General features: G+C 31.3%; 1 protein-coding gene and 1 long non-coding RNA gene across 3 annotated transcripts; one reads left to right on the top strand and one right to left on the bottom strand.

The window, feature by feature from the left end:
* The first annotated feature begins 1,793 nt into the window (after positions 1 to 1,793).
* Positions 1,794 to 7,324, top strand: LOC148604884 (uncharacterized). 2 transcript variants are annotated; one of them, XM_088551048.1, is made up of 6 exons: positions 1,794 to 1,909; positions 2,942 to 3,356; positions 4,106 to 4,162; positions 5,582 to 5,637; positions 6,417 to 6,485; positions 7,026 to 7,324. In XM_088551048.1, exons 3-6 carry the CDS (start codon positions 4,148 to 4,150, stop codon positions 7,147 to 7,149), a joined length of 264 nt encoding a protein of 87 aa, XP_088407174.1. In that variant the 5' UTR covers positions 1,794 to 1,909; positions 2,942 to 3,356; positions 4,106 to 4,147; the 3' UTR covers positions 7,150 to 7,324. The 2 variants fall into 2 exon arrangements, with proteins under 2 accessions (XP_088407174.1, XP_088407173.1); XM_088551047.1 differs by lacking the exon at positions 5,582 to 5,637.
* A 6,871-nt stretch (positions 7,325 to 14,195) lies between these two features.
* On the bottom strand, positions 14,196 to 19,657 carry LOC148604883 (uncharacterized). Its single transcript, XR_015916218.1, has 4 exons — positions 19,550 to 19,657; positions 18,215 to 18,409; positions 16,965 to 17,079; positions 14,196 to 15,254 (listed from the first exon to the last, which is right to left on the bottom strand). It is a non-coding gene; the product is annotated as an uncharacterized LOC148604883 (long non-coding RNA).
* Positions 19,658 to 20,254: the final 597 nt, after the last annotated feature.

The following is a 20,254-nucleotide window of genomic DNA, read 5'->3' as shown; positions in this document are numbered from 1 at the left end:
ACCTAAAGTTTGAGTTTTACAATGTCATTATGAGAATTCTGTTTGTTACTGAGACCAGTTTTCTAGGGGTAGGGATAATATTTTTAACATTTTTGAAAATCATATCTAGAGCTTTTTTGTGATAGGACAGTGGTTAGACATTTTTGATTAAATGAGACTTTATAACTGATATTTTATTATTTGAACTTTTGATTAAATTAATATGTATACGGGGTGAAACAACTATACAAAACATGAGAACAGGTACAAAGTAACTCCCAATACATAATGAAATTCCAATGTGGACGACAGATAATAAAACAAATATTAACCACATACTTGTACAAATCAAAAAGGTGTTGCATGTACATATGACATACCTGTATACATAAACAAGAATACAAACATTAAGATGACAAGGGTACATGAGGAAAAATGTGGTTGAACAGGTTCAAATACAGAGGGTACTATTAATGACGCATTAAAGTGGGGAAATAAACATGATAAATTAATCATGACATGAACAGGGGGTTTGACCAATACATAGTTGTTTTACATAATCGTTAGTATATATAGGGAGATAGGGAACTACGAAAGGAGGACTAAGAAGGAACTCATTAAAGAGAAAACTTAAGATATTTAAGTTCAAGAGGATTCGCCCTCAAGAAGGGAGTCTTCTGACTCTTTCTCTCTTCTTATTGTTTGTACGTTGCTGTTGTATTGTGATTGCTGAATAATAAAAGTACCAGTCGTACATCTGCTTATTGATCACGGCCATGGAAAGTAACAGGAACAGATTTTTATACTGTTATATTTTGACATTGAAAAATATGTCAATTTAAGCGACTTTTTGACGGGGTAGGGGTATATTTTCTTCCTTTTACCACAAAACCCTAAATATGAACGCAATTTTAATGGTATTTTTGTAAAGAGAAATTACAAGGAAGTTTGCAGATTACAGTGACATGTGCTCAATGTTAGTCACGTTTTAGTCTGAAGTATTAAATAGAAAAAAAAAGAAAAATGTTTTGCCATTTGCTATTTGTTTACATTTTGTTGTGTACTGTTATTAATTTCAAAGATAAAATTTATCATTAATACTTCAACAAAATTTGACCTTTATGTCATCCAATAGTTTATTTAGAAGTCCATCTTAAATGCTGTGCCTTGCAGTTGCAGAAGTACTCGATTTTTTGTATCTATTGCTCATCCGCAATTATGCCTCAACAAATACTTGCGTTGTTTTGTAAGTAACACTGAACAAATCCAAAAAAAACCCCCAAAAACAAAAAACAAAAACAAAAACAAAAACATGTTGTTTGTATACTCTTTGTCAGTATTGTATAGCTTATTCTATTTATTCTATGATTATTTAATTGCAAAAGCAATTAGCTATAATTTCATTGAGATTATACGTTAACTTTCCGGTTTATTTGGTTGTCCTAACATTTTACCTATTGCTCTGACATTGTTGTTATCAGGTTTATTTGTTGAATTAGTTGTAGCAAGTGCATTGATACGGAATACAAGTAACGAATATGGAGAAAGGGTCTGCAAATATACTAAACGTGATATACTCGATTATTGCTTGAACGCCTTCTTGCATATGATAACAAAAACTGATTTTGAACTGATGTCATTTTAAAGATTACCAAAGATATAAAAATATTGCTTTATGTCAAGCTACTTATTTCTAAAAAAATGGTTCTTAAATTTTGAAGTTAACAAATCAGATATTAAGTTTAAATACGTTGAAAATGTACCGATCAATGCACATTTCTACTTTTAGCTTATGTTGACACGATCACATATACCTTACACTATCAATATACTTACCTACACTCGTCTCAGGAAGTGAAATATAAAAGAAGCGACCTTTCACATGGTTAAGGGAAGAGCAAAAAAGGGAAGGCAAACAACAGATAAACAGGTATTTCTTAGTTTTATTTATATGTTAACTTTCAACTTATCAAAATATTTGGTATTTTTTGTGTAAGCCGTACTACAAAAAGTGGTTTACCAAGAACCGAGTGATGAAAACAGCTTAGTCTGTGCAATTGAAAAAAAAATATGATTATTAGGTGGGCAATATTGGGCTCAAAATCATTGGAATTTAAAATAAAGACCATGTATATAAACATCAAAGAAAAGGTCCCCAGTGGGCGCTCAACATTGTTTCAACGTGGAAAACAAGATTAAAAGGGTCTCAAAGGTGAACCCCTTATTTCAGACATTGAAACATCATTATGTATTTTCAAAGTTTAACTCTTTTATTTTGAATAAAATTAGTCAGTATTTTAAAAATCTATTTTCAAACGTTGAAATACCGTTGAACGTTCAACGTTGAAATACATTTGAACGTTCAACGTTGAAACACATTTGAACGTTCAACGTTGAAATACATTTATACGTTCATTGTTGATATACGGTTAAAATTTCAACGTTGAAGTAAAGTGAAGGTAGCTCAATGCTTATACGTTGTTAAAAGCTAAACACTGATGCAAGGTTGAAGTTTAAACATGGTTGAAACTTTCATATAAAACTAATATTCAACCTTGTTTCAACGTTAATTCAACATTGATTCAACGTTGTATTCCCTGCTAGGTCAATTTCTTGTGTCTTCACTCGACGGTATTACCAATAAAAGATATTTCAAACGTAAAACCAAATTGTTGACTAAAATTGTTCTACTTTATTCACCTGGGCACCTGGTCCATGCTCCCAGATTTTAGTGGAGTTCGAGTTGCTCATTTGATTTTGTTGCTTTGTATGTATGATTTTAGTAACTTCATGTTCTATATTGTGTATGTCTGTTTTCCATGTCTGGTCTTTGTCCATTGATTATATTTTTTTGATTACCGCTATAGCTTTGGTTTCCTTGATTACTCTAACGGTCAATATGGCTTTAACTATAATAAAAGTTGTATAATGTTTTTTTTATTTTGGTAACGTTAAATTTCAGTTGAGGAAGGGAAATGATCAACTTGACGAAGATGAGCACTCGTTTAAATTTTATAGAAAGATTTTTTCAACTGTATTTGAAGTAAGTCCTTGATTTATTCTTTCCAGTTTTTGTGTAGATGCAAGTAAGGTTTTCAAAGTTTCCTATTTAGTACTTTAATTTGCGTTGAGTTCTAAGGACTAGAATACAATGAAACCTTTTACTGCCTGCCGAGACGCAAAAAAAAAAGCCAAATGTAAGTACATGTATAGGTTGCATGGCCAACATACGAAAGAAATATATAAAAGATGCCGGATCAACGTTTACGTTTGTCTTTTCAGTGTGTGTATTACATGTTGATTAACATTGTTAACTTAAAACGAAATGCTTCTGTAATTTGGAGCTTTCTCCGTATGCCGTTTGGTAGGAAGCAAGGGTAAGTGTTTGTATTATTTCTGTAGAACCGATTATTCATACATATATTCTGAAAATGGAAAACGGAAATTAACAAAAGACACATGAAACGAAAACAAAATTAACAAACGACAACAAAAAAAAAAAAAAAAAAAAAAAAAAAAAAAAAAAAAAAAAAAAAAAAAAACACAAACGAAATGAATATGCGAAATCGTATGACAAATGTCATTTCACTTCGTTTCTCACTTGTTAGTGTTTCGTTCTATACTATAACGTCAAATTCACAAAATGTCAGAACACTGGTATTCAAACAACGCGAAACAATATTTAGGTATAGTAAAGTACTTACATGTACGCCAGAAAATATATTACTGATACATACAGCACAAGACAAGAAGCACTGTATTGGACGTTAAATGCAAGCACACACAGAAAGTACAAAAGACTAGATTTATGTTAACCTCTGAAAATACTCAACTGATTTTTCAATGAAGTTTGTTTTTCTAATATCAGTAAGAGGAACAAGGTTACAACAAGACCGACCCCTAAAAAAGCAAGGGCATTAAAGATGTAAGACAACTAAAGTTATGATCAATTCAGTATATAAAAAAAGAAAAACAGGATTAGAATAAAGTTTCCCTTCGTATGGTAATGGTGTTGTCGCAATTTGGTTTAATATTTTAGTCATTATTTCATTTAAAACAATTTTGTTTCGCATACTTGTTAAAACCTAGTATACTCAAATTACATATGTTGCTTCTATCATATCAGTAATATAGAAAAAGATAAGAAAATAACAGAAAAAGAACCTGAATGCCTCAAACAAAGGTAAGCATAATTAATCATTACCTATGGAATCAAATAATATTTACAGAAAAAAAAAACATCTAGTTGCATAAACGTATGACGCTGCCGTCTTGTCGCCCGTTTTGACGTGGCCAAAGCCGAAAGAATCTTTGTTTTCTTACAACAACTTTGGAATTTGTTAGTTGATTGTTTTACAACGAGGTTACAAACCACATTTGATTTAAATTTCATGGCATAGTCTGCGTCAATAGATTTGGGATTAGAGGTCTAAACAAGATTTTTATCAAATTTAACAACACACACACACACCAAATATCATAACGAACCCTCGCCCGAGTTGTCTGCAAGATGGTTATTGTAATTTATGAAATCATGATGTTATGTTTCATCCTGTAAGAAATACACAAAAGACTCATTTACATGTAAGTAGTTTGAAAATACTGGCTTTACAATCTACAATTTAAAGGAAAACCAATTTCCATATCTGGTCTTTCTCCCTGGGTTACATTCTATTGATAACCGCTATAACCTTGGTTCCCTTGATTACTCCTACAATTTACCACAATTTACAGTTAGCACATGTGAATATAAACATCTATAAGGTACTTAAAATGAAATAAAAAAATTAATATTAATTACTTGGAAAGAGTGACTAACTTAAACAATTATCACGATATTCAAAGAATGTCTAGATTTTAAGAGAGTTGGAACTTGCTCTTTGTACGAATTTTTCTAAGAATTCACGATAACCAACCTCATTATCAAATTTCTCTATAATTCATTTCTATTTTCACCATAAATTTAAATTTTGTGATCGGTGGATTGAGATTTGTTTTATGACGTTTTAATGGTAGAATATCTGAGATTTAATTTCATATGTATCTAACAATATTCAAGTGGTGAAATGAATGCTTCTTGATTAAAATTACCAATGAAAACTACATGTTTTTTGCAAGTAATTTTTAATTGAACTAGTCCCCTGGTGTTGCCAAATGAGGATATTTTGTCCTATAGGAAACCAAACGTTATTTTGTCAAAAATACATTTTTTTGTATGGCCAATAAAAATCATACAAATCGTAGGCTTTATCAAATATTATTTACTGTTTGTGACACCTACGTTTCATTTAACCAGGTTTGTTCTCCCATTTCTTACTTATGCTCTATTTCCCTTATTGCATTTCTCCACTGCACAGCAGATTGTATTTTTTTTTTAATCCCAGCTAGGAACAACAAAATATGGAAAGCTGTCGGCGAAAAGTAAACGTATACATTTAAAAAATAAAAGAAATCAAATACGAAAAAGAAAGGGAAGTACATAAAGGGTTTACCCGTCAAAATTTTTTTCTGCACAGTTTGACACAAAAACATTAAATACTTCTAGGGAAGAATACTTTAACCAAGTTTCATAATTATAAAATGTCTCTTTTATTTATGTAAGGCAAAAGAGAATGATACACTAAATATTACAGCCAAAGATGCATCTCTACCAAGTAGGTAAGTACATGTATAACATATTACAAAATAAATAGTTTTTTTTAGAAAAACACAACAAAAATACCACTCAAAATAAACAAAAACTGAACAAAACACAATGAAAACAAACAGACAAACAAGCAAAATGTGCACATTTACTTTATTTATTGCAAAAAGCAAATGTAGAGTGACTATTAAGATATAAATAATGTAAGTAATGTAAAGTGCGATTATTGTATATACATTATACTCATATTTTGCATTTCTGATATTGTTCATAAAAAGCAGACTGTATAATGTTGACCCAGAGAGTTTCATTTACAAACAAAATGATCAGATGAATTTACAAATATTGAAATTACAAGATTTCGAGCTTGTAACAATGTATTTATATATAAAACACTTTACCGGATTCTAAAGCTTTGTATTATGTTTTTTTTTTCATATAAAAAACATGTAGACAAAAACAAAAGCAATATATCACCAATATCTCCAAAGTCATATAAATGACCCGAACGTCATTTCCATCGATATTTCACATTCCTCCTGTTTCAAGCGATAAATTCTGCTGCGTTATTCTAAAACCACAAAACGTTAAAGTGTATTAACTGCCCAAACTCTCATTTATCGATAAAATTTCGTAATAATACGGTAGGAAATTAAGATTTGGTACCGTATTATCAAAAAAGATTATATAAAAAATGAATCATCTGAAAAATATTATGTGTCTTTACTATTCAAATAACTATCAAAAATAATTTCTTGACATTCTTGATATATTGATTGTTTTCCTTTATCAGTAAAAAGAATCAGAGAAAGAAAGAACAAGACAAAGAAAAAGGAAAAGAACATGCATCTCTCAAACAAAGGTAGTCTAGGTTATACGGACTTAAATTTAAGTTAAAATTTGCATTTAAGAAGAAGTTTTAACTATTCATCACTAAAACACAAAAGACTAGGCTAAGTGAAGTTTGTTTCAATGGACATATTTTCTCTTCAACTTTCTGAATCAAGCTATGAGTTCTAATGTGTTATTCGAAAAACTACAAGACAAAATAAGTTCTAAATGCCCCAAAAATTTTTTTATCAGTCTGACTGCTCTAATTAGATAATCCACATGAAAAAGCCAATAGTTTCTACTGTTTTTAGTGTCATTTACAGAGTTACCTCCCTTAATTTTGAATTCTATAGTACATTCTATACAATGTTTATCTCCTAAGAACAGGGGTTTTATGAAATGCCACATGTTAATTTCTGTTTACTATGATATTTTAAACAAAATATCAATATTAAAACTTTCCAACCATGAATAACATTTTGCAGGATTCTTAGCTGGAGTACTATTCATATATCTCTTGGTCAATAATCAGAATATGTCTTCTGATTTTTTCTCACTGGTTGCATTTCAGGAAATTATCAATAATGCAGAATACAACACTGTTCAAACCTACAAAGATACGTGTCTTCCATTCATCCAAAAATATGTCCAAATTTGTTACTACGCTGAGCTGCAGGATCCTCCTATGTTTATAAACTTTGAACCTGGAGAAAAGTTTGACAGGCAGTGTTTTAAGGAATACACCAAGTCCGGGACAATGGTAGAATATTTAGTATGGCCAGCGTTTCATTTACATAAAAATGGCCCTTTAATGACGAAAGGGGTTGTACAACCTAAGGAATAATAAACTATTCATAATGATTACTGAAAGCAGGGGTATATGTCACACACAATAAACTTTGATTTATGTTTTCTCTTTTTTCAATTATTTTCATTTTATATTTATGTCAAGCTAAATTAACAACATATAAATGAAATAATTTAGAATCACTCTTGATAAAAATCAGACAGGAGGCGATACATGCATACAAAAACACAAAACAATCACTTTTATCTCTTATTAAAAGACACTTCGAGCCACATAACTAGTGTAAGTGTAGCAATCAGTTGTTCAACTTTACTGACTAAAATCGTTTATAATGTGTATGAAGTTGGCACTTTGCAAGGAGGGTTTTCTGCATCTGGGTTCATCCATATATTGATGGCAGTGTCTTGAGTTTTTTTTTATGGACTGTCACAAACACAAAGCGTCCCGGAGTAAACTTGTTTCCAATAGTTACAGATTATTTAGCTGTTCATTGTATACAGTTGTCGGTAAAACAGATAGTTTAAATTCGCGCGCAGAACCTGGTTGAGACGGTCGTTTAAGGTTTTATCAAATGAAAGCGGTAAAATATCTAAAACAGATGATAAATTTGTCTCTGGTTGTTGAGTATGTTGCTCAATTCTGCCTAATAAATATTAACGTTCTAAAAATCTACAGTGTGGGTTGTTACCTTCAATGTGCAGGTATGATGCATAAACGTCGGGAAAAAAAATGCTGAGTAAAACACTGAAAATGTTATAAGATTTGTATCAAATCTCTTAATAATATGCCGTTTGTAATATTTGTATAAACTGTGTTATAATAATAATAATAATAATAATAATAATAATAATAATAATAATAATAGAATGATCAATTGGAAAGAGTGAATAACAAAATATATCACGAGTGCCGAAAACGACTAGATCTATCGAGTGTGCGGAACTTGTTTCGTGTACAAGACAAATCTAATGCGTTATTGGCGTAAGTGATTATATTTTGTTTATTCAGGATTATCAGTTGAATGTTCTATTTATTATACAGATTTTTATCCCTTGTGTGTTGCTTTTTTCAACATAAACTAGGAATTTACGTTAAATTGCTGCTATCTACATTATATTAACTATTCATTACTTTTAGAGTTACATATTTCACCTACCCAAAAAAGTCTTGAAAAATAAACTTTATATAAATCATACGGAAATTATAGGTTTGTGTTTCTTAAAAAGCAGAGGACGCTTATTCTACCGGTGCATCTGGTCCATGCTCCCAGTTTTCCGAGTCCGAGTTGCTCATTTATTTTTGTTACGTTGTATGTATTATTTTAGTTGTTTTATGTTCTTTGCTTTGTATGTCACGTGTCCCTGGATTACATTCCGCTAGAATTTAAGGTCCCTTGATTACTCTTTGTTTATGCAAAGTTTGAATGATATTGATACATATTTGAAACAAAACATCTAAAGCCTTTGTTGTACATGTTCACAATTATTCCATTTCTGTTTTGCACACGAACTTTCTTTGTAGAGCGTGGATATTGTTTAATGACCCCTAAGTCAGGGTTACAACTAAATTGTCCTTCTGTTTAGATACATCAGCAGATTTACCTTCTTGCAACGTGACATATGCTTTTTATGGAATAGGGCATGCCTATCCGTCCGGAGTATATGATGTCATTCCTGGTTTTTGTTGTAGTTCATTTTGCAAGTCTTTTAGTTTTGGTTTTTGTTTTCTTCCTTTAACTTTATATTATGATATGGTATTGAAGTTTTATACGTAGATCGTTTCCTTTTCCTGTATTTACGTATTGGCAATACTCTTAAATTTGATGACTCTGAATTATCCCTCTGTTTAGATACGGTAGCAAATTTTGTCAATGTATTGAGTTATAGATTACATGAATTAAATAGGTACTTTTTTACGTGTAATGGACAAAGGAGTCCAGTGCCTACTAGATCTTCTGTCACATTTTCTAACACAGGAAAATATATTTATGTAATGGTTTCATAGTCTAAACGGTTTATGGATTCTTTACCAATAAAAAAGTTAAGAATGGGATAAATAAAAGTCGTCGCCTGTTTCAAACTTTCCACTTAACGAAAAAAAAAAGCTTTAAATTATATTAATATTGACAATCAGTGTAAAACAGTAAGCATAGTCTTTACATATGAATCTTTGCTGAAGGTTGCATACAGGTGCAGAATATTTTAAATTAAGATTTAAAAAATGTCTCATTAAGCTTTACATAAACAGCACAAATATTTGTTGTAACCAATTGCTTGATATTGAAACAGAAACAAGAAATATTAGATGCATTTCTGGTACAAAATATAAAAATATCAACTACTACATGTACTTAGACTTCTTCAATTGAATATTCGTTATTATGAAACCTAAACTTTATTCTATTATAATAATGTCTCTACATTACCCTAAAGAGGAATCAGATCTAAAATAGAATTGGTAAAGGTTTTTCTCCCTGGATCCTTGCACACGATGGAGCTGTATTTAACATAGAATAATAAAAACTCTGTTCAATAACTATTTATACATTGAAGGACTTTCACATTAGATTTAAAAGATCATCGAAAAACACTTACTGAACAAGGGTTTCTTATATATGATACCTTTAATCAGTACACGATGAGCTACCATACATCGTGTACTAAGTTACCACCCTAGATTTATTCTACGATTAGGAATGGCCTGGCCAGCGAAAACTATATTTCTATATAGTTTAGCTTGCCGAGAAGGAAGTCCATATGACGAATGGCAATGACAGAATAAAAAAGAAGGTTACTTATGATTAAATCCTGATATTTTTTTTCAGATTGACTAAGGCAGATGAAAATAACGATAAATTGAGACAAGAGAAAGCAGATGCCTTATCCAGGTATGAATGAGTCTTTACATGTGAATCATTAATGCGATCCCACATCCATCAAAACAAATTGAAATAAATTGCGTTTTACTTTCAACCTACAGAAAAGTAAATACTTTCAAACGACATAACTTTTTTTGTATCATTCTTTGCCAAAGCGTGATTTTATCGTATTTGTTACAGTGAATATTTTATGTTTATAATTTATGATTTTTTTTCATTTTCGTATAGTGATGTTTACATATGTCATTACGGCATTATCTAGATAAAGATTAATTGGAAAGAAATATTGCCGAAAAAAAAGAAGGAACATAACTTTGAAAACTCTAAGGACATAGAGTTAATAATTGGTTTATCATACGGCAGTTTTTAATGTGATAAGAAACTTGGGTTGCGCAACATACAATGAGGAAATGGCGAGTGTCTTTTTTTGTGTTGTGTATAACTAATTTAGTATTTAGTACAATAATTTAAGACTTCAGTCATTACTTCGTCTTACCGTCGCAAAGCAGCAGTAAAAATATATTTCATTTGAACATCATGACAAATTAGATTTGTCAAGTCTGTCATGATGTTCAAATTAAATAAAACGAACTAATACATGGCGATGAGTTGTACAAGTTTTGTCTGTATGATTCCGTCGGAATTTTTGACATCCAGTATTCGCTATGGCAGAAATTCAATGTTCCGCCAAAGACGTTGATAATTGTTACGAGATAAGAACGATAGAAACGTCGTACTAACTATTTCTAATAGACATAAATACCTTGCAACACAATCAGACATCAACAAACCACGAAGTCGATTTAAATTATGACACACACACACACACACACACACACACACACACACACACACACACACACACATACATATACATATATATATATATATATATATATATATATATATATATATATATATGTATATATATATATATACAGTCTTCTTGGAAGTATATAAAAAGACTAATTTATATCATAGCCAAAATAATTAAATAAAAATAAGAAAACAAAACCAAAATAAATAAATAAATAAATAAATAAATAAATACATAGGTAAATAAAATAAATAAATAATACAACGACACAAGACTTTTTTTTAGATTAAATGAAGTAATGGGAGATTACCTTGATGACCCAAACAGACTAATGAAACTTGGGAGTCAGTTCAGTGAACTCTTCGAAAATGAATGGACAGATGGATTTACTGACTTGAAAAAAGAGAACAAATTGTCTGAAACCAAAACAATTAAGATTTTATTGTACTTATTTAAGGTAATACTTTAAAATAAACTTTATTTGCATTTACGTATGCTACGAATTCATTTTTACAGTAACAGAAACTTTGCACGTTCGTGTTTTGAACTTAGAAATTCTATGAATATGTCATCATTAGGTATAGAAGTACTGCAATAATTTTTAGCAAAAACAACTTATTTACACACTAAGAAAACAAGGCTAGAAAATTACGAAGTGTAAATAAACGAGTTGTGGGAAAAAATCTATATGCTATTAAGTAAATTAAGAAGCATAATTTTAGTCCATCTTAGAATCTGACAATAAGAACGTGTCATTGAATTGAAAATTAGTTTTACTTTTGGCTATGGTTTGGTTTAATATGTTGTATCTCTTAGAACTTCTCACAAGAAATTTATTTTCACTGAACATTTATGAAATATATCATATCCAAATGCATACAATTAACAGTATTAATCTAAGAAAAACTTATGGGTTATGAAAGTAACATTTAATTGGTTATCATCTGAACATAACATTTGATTGGAAAATATCTAACGTGACATTTGATTTGTTGTTATATGAACATGACATCTACTTTCTTCTTTTATTGGGTACACATTCTGTCAATTTATTTCTATAACTTTTCTTTCCTTAATCTACTTTATGATTTGCCACACACTTTTAACTATTTTTTTAAATATTAGATTCATTTTACTTTTGCAGTCTTGAAGTATTATCTGAATCAAAAGAAGATGTGATAAATTCCAAACGCATAAATGTATCATGGATTCTACTTTGCCATGATGTGGATAATAAATGTATGCTGTTTCAGATTAACCAACAGTGTGCAAAAGAAGTTGAAATGCAATTATCAGATGTGCGCAAGGTGAGTTGATAATACGATAAGAATAGATGGTTTAGTTTAGTTTTACTTTTTTCTTTGATGTTTTGCATAGCAAACAGTAAATATTAAGCAAAAGTTTTACATTTCAGTTTTTACTTATTTGGAAATACAATTGATTAGACAAACAAATCGTGGATTTTACAAGATAAACCGGTAGGATAAGGGAAGGACAAATTCTAATGTTTTATGAAACATCAGCATTATGTCAAATAAAAAAGTAGTGAAATCTGATTTCGTTTTTATCTTTATAGTAATGTACACTTAGAATTCGATAGTAAAGGAAAACTATTGACCAAACTTTACGACAAACGTGATGACTTTTTATTCAGAATTGTCAACTTTCCTTTCATCTGTGGCAACATCCCTTCGGCTCCTGCGTATGGAGTGTTCATATCACAACTCAAACATTATGCCCGAGCTTGGCGAAACTACGCAGACTTTTTGTATCACGCTAGACCTCTAACAAATAGGCTTCTGGAACAGGGTTATGTTGCTACAAGATTGAAGTCATCACTACAGAGATTTTATGGTCGTCATCATGAACTCGTGGATCGTTATGATGTATCCATCGACAGCATGAAAACTGAGTTATTCAACGGATCATAGTTTTCCTATCCTCGTTTGTCTACACCGGATTTGACTTTTTAACTCGGTGGGTGTTTCTAGAAAAGCAGAGGACGCTTACCCTACCGATGCACCTGGTCCATGCTCCCAGTTTTTAGTGGAGTCCGAGTTGCTCATTTACTTTTGTTACTTTGTATGTATGATTTTAGTTACTTCATGTTTTTTGTTGTGTATGTCTGTTTTCCATGTCTGGTCTTTGTCCCTGAATTACATTCTTTTGATTACCGCTATAACCTTTGTTCCCTTGATTACTCTTGCATAGTATTTGATATTGCAATATGATCATTTGTTTAGGAAAACAGTTTTGTCAAAAACTGAATTGAAATATTGTTACATGTAATATGCAATATTATTTTATAGGCTTTGGGCAGTGCAGTGAAATTTATCTTTTCAAAGTTAAAGGATAATCTTATATCAAATGCTGCTAAATGTATACCTTAATTGATACAGGTATTGTACAGGTGTAAACTGCAGAAATAAAACATGAATATTATGCTTTAAAAGAAACTCTTTTGGTTCTACAAAGTTGGTGTATAATACGGTATTGTGCAGTAGCGTAGAAGAAAAAGATAAATATAACAATATTGATGAAATAGTTGTAACCTTCAGTAATATCTTTTGGTATACAAAGTCCGGGACAGTTGTCGATTACTTGGTATGGCCCGCCTTTCACTTACATAAAGATGGTCCTTTATTGACTAAAGGTGTTGTACAACCTCGGATATCATAGATGACTTTTGTGTAAGATATCTATGAAATTAATGTATTTCTTGTTGTAGTAAGCTATGATTATATATTTTAGCAGGCTCCTCCGTGTAGTGTGTGTTAATGAACCCTCTGTATCTCTTTTCTTTTGTAGTATTAATTTACGTGTCTTTAAACGGTCAATAACTGACTGATGAAAAGGGAGGGATAAGTTTATATTGGATATGAATTTATTGGTTATTCTGTATCAGTCTGTTGCGACGTTTATTTATTTATATTAAGTCTTGTCCAAAAGGATCTGAATAACATGTAGTTAAAAATGGCTAAACGAATGATAATTGTTATAGTTCAAACTGCTACCGAACTCCTCCGACGTTATGCAATATAAATTAAGAATTACAATTTACGTTTAAGTCGCCTCCCGTTTCCTGATCAGTCTTTTGAGAAACATATCGTCAATGGAACTGCTTATAATTAACCGAGGCAGCGTAAAGAACCTGGATATCAAATTTCGTCGAAATCTAACAACTTTTTTTTTTCGCAGTGGCGGTGATTTTGAAATTGGCGGTCGATATGTAGTAAGAATCATAGATTGATCCGCAGATTCTTAATGTGGCGTCTTACAAACTCAGATATCAATTTTCAACAATTGTTATGACAGGAGAATAATAATAATAATAATAATAATAATAATAAGAAGAAGAAGAAGAAACACAGTAAAAACAAATAAGTCACCGCCACTTCGTGTTCGGCGACTAAATAACAAGGCATTAATAATGTATGAATAAGAATTTAATCCTGCCTTTCTGACCCGATTGCAACTCAGCTATAGAATGTAAACCACACACTTTTTTGAGACACCCACAAATGTTTTCCTTGTGACCAATTTTAATCAATGTGTTCTTTTTTAATCGGTTCACTTATGTAGCTGTTTGTTTTACTATACCACGGTAAGATAATAATTACATTTTATTTATTATATGATTTAAAATAAAAAAATAAAACAAATAATAGAAATTGATGTGCAATTTTTTTGTAGGAAGCACAAATGAAAGTTACTTTTGTCTTTCGCCTACCTTGGAAGTGATACTTTAGGAGCAACTCGGAGGGTGTTTCTAGAAAAAAAAAAGAGAATGTCCACCGTACTGGTTCACTGGGTCCATCTTCAAAGTTTTTGCGTTTAGCGTTTGAATTACTAATTTACCTTTGTTTACCCTAACAGTATATCAGGGTGTGCTTTCTACAAAAAAGTTTCACTTCATTTTTTATAAAACATTTTATGTCAATCGCATTACAAAAAAGATGATATTATCATTATCTTGTATATCTTTGATTAAAGTATATTCGATGAAAAAATGTGTTTTTATTTGACCCTTTACGACCTATATATATATACGGACCACCAGTAATGCAGGCATAAGGATTATATTCCTTATCATGCGTCACATCGACAGATTATATCATGTGAACATATTCAGAATATTTTGTTGTATCACTCCGATAATCTTCAAGTTTTGATACTGTAAACCGGAAGATTTCAATAGGTATTCGGTTTTTGATATTCCAATGAAAACACACTATGCTCGGCTAATCACTGGCCCATTCCTCTACTCTTTTCAGACTGACTTAACAGCCGATCTAACCTAAAATAAAGATCCTTTACACAGACCGTTCAATCTCAATTTCAGTTTTGTCTTTATCAAACAAATTATTCTAAAAGAAATTCACTTAAAAGATACTTTTTTACCTACTCTTAGATATCAATTAAAAAAAGGAACACTCTTGGCTAAAATATGCATCAACGAAAAAATATGACTGGATTCGTATCTTCAACTTTCCTCTCATATATTGTAGTATCCCTTTCGCATCTGAGTATGTTTTTTTTCACATATCACAACTCATACGTTAAAGCAGAGTTTGCAGGAACTATGACTTTTGTACCCAAATCAGATTTTGTAAAAAATAAGGCGTCAGGAACTGGGTTAGGTTGGTAATAAATATTCAACACAAACGTTTTATAATCGTTATTAAGAACTATTGGCTCATTATAATGTATCCATCTTCATGATGACAAACGATTTGTTCACTGTGTCATAGTATTCTATTTTCGTCTATCCTACTAGTGAAAGTTTATGGGCAAATCGTCTGTTTTTTTTAAACCACTCGATAGAACATGCGGAAGAGAAACCTACTCGAGGTGAAAAACATTCGAATTCATATAACATTCCCAAAATTTGAAAGAAAAAATTGACCGATTCATCATTTAGCTCATTTAAGAGTATATGCAGAGCATCTAAGTTGTGCAAGACAACATGAACTATACTCGGCGTCACATAAATAACATACTGTTAAAATTTGAATAAAAATATTTTCTGCGGCTTTATTGACACCTACCGTCGTTTAAATTATCTTAAATGACTTGCTCATTCAGTTAGCCAAACGGCTTCTCCCTAAACATTGAATCGTTAAATTCCGGTCAGATTTTAATTCTCGGTGCCAATATTTACATTGTAAAAAGTCGGCCATGTTTACAGTGATCGGGTTGCTAGGAGACGTTGTTTACGTTTAAATGGTTTGTCCAAAAACCGAAGAACCCAGAATGCATTTCGGCGTTATTTCGGATATCTCGGATTTATTTTACGCAAACAACGTACAATACCGAGAAGTTGATCAAGCAGACGATTGGCACCGGAGTTCGACGGGAACTTACGAACTTCGTTTGTAAACAAATCGTCCCGTAAAAACCAACATGGCGGATATTAGTATGGGATTTTCCCGTAAGGATTTGTTACGCATGATTTAAGCTAATAAGCGACTTGTTTAGGGAGAAGCTGTTTGGCTAAACGAATGAGCAAGTCATTCAAGACAATTTAAAAGACGGTTGGTGTCAATAAAGTCGTAGAAAATATTTTTATTCAAATTTTAACAGTATGTTATTTACTCTGGAATTTTCCCGCCTTCTAAAATCCTACTATATATGCCCTGATAGTATTTGTAATTACTCTACCGTATCGGAGACAGTTCGCTGTCACGTGGTATTTATTAGACATTTTGTTTGTTTGTTTGTTTTTTTTTGTGTTACAAGTTTTATGTTCTGCCTCAGTTCTCACCTGGTAACTCTGGAATTTTCACACCTTCTATAATCCTACTATATATGCCCTGATAGTGTTTATAATTATTCTAACGTGTCAGAGACAGTTTACTCCCACGTGGTATTTGTTAGACATTTAATTTTTTAGTGTTTAAAGTTTTTTTGTTCTTGCCTCAGTTATTTACAGATTCTAAACTTAAGATGAACGTTATCTATTCTCATAGAGCAATTTGAATCTTAATCCAGTAATCATATTACTTACTTGATTAAAAAAAACTGTATTGGAAGGCTAAAGATTATGATAGCTTGAACCCTTCTGATAGATTCACTTGAACCCAAATTCCGTACTCCGACAACTTGTAGTCCAGATATGGTTTCTGTAAATTTATGTACATACTTTTTGTTCTTTTCATTGACTTGCTGTGCACCTTATCCAATCTATATTATAGTAGTCGTGATACACATTACGATTCACTGTCATTTTATGTGTATAGTATGATTTTGTTTACCAATTTTGTATAACATAAATATTTTGTGTCTCGATTTATGGCCATTCTCATTACCTGTGTGATCAGACGGGTGTCTCGTAGTTAATGTGTATTAAAATACAAGTTTACAGAATAAGAATTGGCCTTTGTCATGTTAATAATTCACATAGTGGTAAACGTAAACTTATATGTTCTGACTTATATTATGTTTACATGATTATTTCATCAAAAGACAAGTTATTTGGTTTTAGATTAATGGTATTTTTATACTTTGTATTGAATTATATTCCATTGGTTGATACTTCCAAGCGCATTTTACAAGAAAATTGTACAACAAACAATTGTAACATGAATCATAGTATAGACAAACAATCATTAATTAATTTGTATATGTTTAAATGTTTTTATGTTATGTTCTCTGTATATTATTGTACATAGGTTGTGTAGAATCAAATCCTGGTCTAACTTTTGATCGTCAATTGAATCGAAGTGATCTATCATCAGTTAGTTCGATTACATACTCCCTCTGTGAAAAGTTTAATAAGTCTGTTTCATTCCTACATTTAAATGTCCAAATTTATTACCTAAACTAGAACTTATTGCCGAAGAGTATGTAGATTTTGATATTCTTTCTTTTTCGGAAATTTTGTTAAATAATAATAACTCTCACGACTCAGTAGAATTATCAAATCACCAGGTACCCTTTCGTAAAGATCGTGGTCCGGAGAAATTCGGGGGAGGGGTTATTGTCTATGTAAAGGATAGTTTACATGCAGTCAGACGACCCGACCTACAGTTAAATAACTTAGAGTGTATCTGGATTCAACTGAAAATCAACAATAAAAAAATACTGTATGGTACATTCTACATCTCCCCTAATAGTAACCAGGATACATGGGCTGACTTGGAGACATCTTTTAAGATGGCCTAAAATGACAATCATATTGATTATATATTAATTAATGGGGATTTTAATGATAATCAACCTGATAATAAATGTACGAAGTTTAAAAAAATTGTTTACCCAGTTTAGTCTTCTTCAATCGATAGATGAACCGACTGACTTCACTGAAATGTCGTCATTGTGTATTGATCTGATTATTACTAACCATGCTAACAGCTTATTATATACCAGTGTATCCCATACCCTTTAGATCATACTCGTTATCATTGCCCAGTTATTGGTATGTAGAATGCTTCAAAATCAAAAAGCACATCACTGAAAAGGAAAGTATGAATAAATGACCGGGGTGATTATAATGAATTCAATAGATTATTATCTGAAAATAATTGGGATCAAATATTTCATAGTAATAACGTTGATGAGATAACAGATAGGATAATCGAATCAATTGTATTTGCTGCTGATAAATCTATATCAAGTAGAATAGTGACATTTCGAAAGGGGGGTCTCGTTGGTTAACAACTCATATTTGTCGAGAAATTAGGAGAAAAAAAATAGGCTACATACCAAAGCTAAACGTCTCAATACACCTGCGCACTGGGATAGATTGATGAAAATACGAAATGATGTGAAAGCCCTAATACGCAAAGCAAGAGATGATTATAATAATGATTTAATAAAAAAGCTTGTTAATGAAAATTGCTCGACTACTAATCGGTGGAAAATTGCAAAACAGATGACAGGGATTAAAGGGGATGACTATAGCATTCCCCCGCTTTTAGCCAATGATAATCTTATCTTTGACGAATGCGCCAACACGAACGAATTTAGAAATATTTTGTTTCACAGGCCAACGTTGATGACACTGAGGCTCAGCTTCCTAATTCTAATTCGTATATGTCTTATAACAATTTAGACCACTTAGTTTTTCAGGAATCAGAAATAGAAGATGTTCTTAAATACTAATTCCGTCAGTCATCTGGCCCAGATTTGATTAGCCCCCGTTTGCTTAAAGTATCAGCTGGAATCTTAAAATATCCACTCTGTAGACTCTTTAATTTATCACTAGAAAATGCAGTATATCCTAGCAAATGGAAAAGGGCTAATGTAACCCCCATATAAGTAATAATTCGAATGATGTTAAAAATAACCGTCCTATTTCACTCTTCAGTGTGATCTATAAGGTCATGTGCACAGCAAGTCATTTTCCCTCTTTTTATCTTCATTTTCAATTTCATATTGTATACCAAAAATCTATGTTTCATCATATTTTATTCAATTGTTTGTAAGTATTATGAAAGTACGAGCATGCACTATTTATACAAATTTGTCATTTATTTACATAGGAAACGGATTTATAAAAGCTTAAAGCTTGTCTCCGAATCCTTTGCTTACATTGTATTTATGTTATTATACTTTTGTTTGAATTTCTAAATAAAATATGTTTACACTTACCATCAATCACAAATGAAATATCAGCTAAATATCTTGGCATCATACTACAGACGGTTTTAAATAAGTAAACAACACATAAACTGTATCAGGTAATACCGAAGCATAAAAAAATGGGACATTTAAATACGTCAACAATAGAGCACATGGACTGACTGAATGTGAAAATAGAAAACAAAGACAATCTACATACATTGGAATAAATTACATAAAAAAACCAATAAAGGATTAAAACAGACCAGTATAATTCAAAATCAGTCAAACCAAAAGAATAAATGTCATTTGTCAAACCGGCACTCACAGTTTTCACTGAAACAACAGTCAATTCAAAGATAAGAATTCCTCAAAATTCATCCATGCGCTCATTCGATATCCTTGAACCATTATTCCATCTCTAAATTGCACTGCCATGACTACTCTAGATTTCACAGATAAGCTCTATTTGTCTCACATCGAATTACAATGTAGAAGATTTGTCCAATGTCGATGCATGACGAATAGTGACTTATGAAACTTTTATTCAGTAAACCTTAATTAGTATATTTTCTATAACCTCACCAAAACTGGACTTTATGTCACCAGTAGTTTAGTGAAAAGTAAAACTGAAATGTCGAACGATGCAGTTCTGTGAGTGTTTGATAATTCACAATCGATAGTTATAAATCTGTGGGAAGGTTTCGGAGGTTGGAATCACCCTTTTGTTGGACA

The sequence above is a fragment of the Perna viridis genome, chromosome 10 (assembly GCF_037379345.1).
Source record: "Perna viridis isolate PV_CMFRI_1.1 ecotype Kerala chromosome 10, ASM3737934v1, whole genome shotgun sequence".
Lineage (NCBI taxonomy): Eukaryota > Metazoa > Mollusca > Bivalvia > Mytilida > Mytilidae > Perna > Perna viridis.
This window is presented reverse-complemented; position numbering and strand designations above follow the sequence as displayed.

Bases quoted from the DNA above. Each gene is read 5' to 3' on its own strand.
- LOC148604884 (XM_088551047.1), top strand. From the start codon at position 3,229: ATGCCGGATCAACGTTTACGTTTGTCTTTTCAGTGTGTGTATTACATG. The intron at 3,357-4,105 runs GTAAGTGTTTGT...CTATCATATCAG, and splicing joins CCGTTTGGTAGGAAGCAAGG to TAATATAGAAAAAGATAAGA. The intron at 6,486-7,025 runs GTAGTCTAGGTT...GTTGCATTTCAG, and splicing joins CATGCATCTCTCAAACAAAG to GAAATTATCAATAATGCAGA.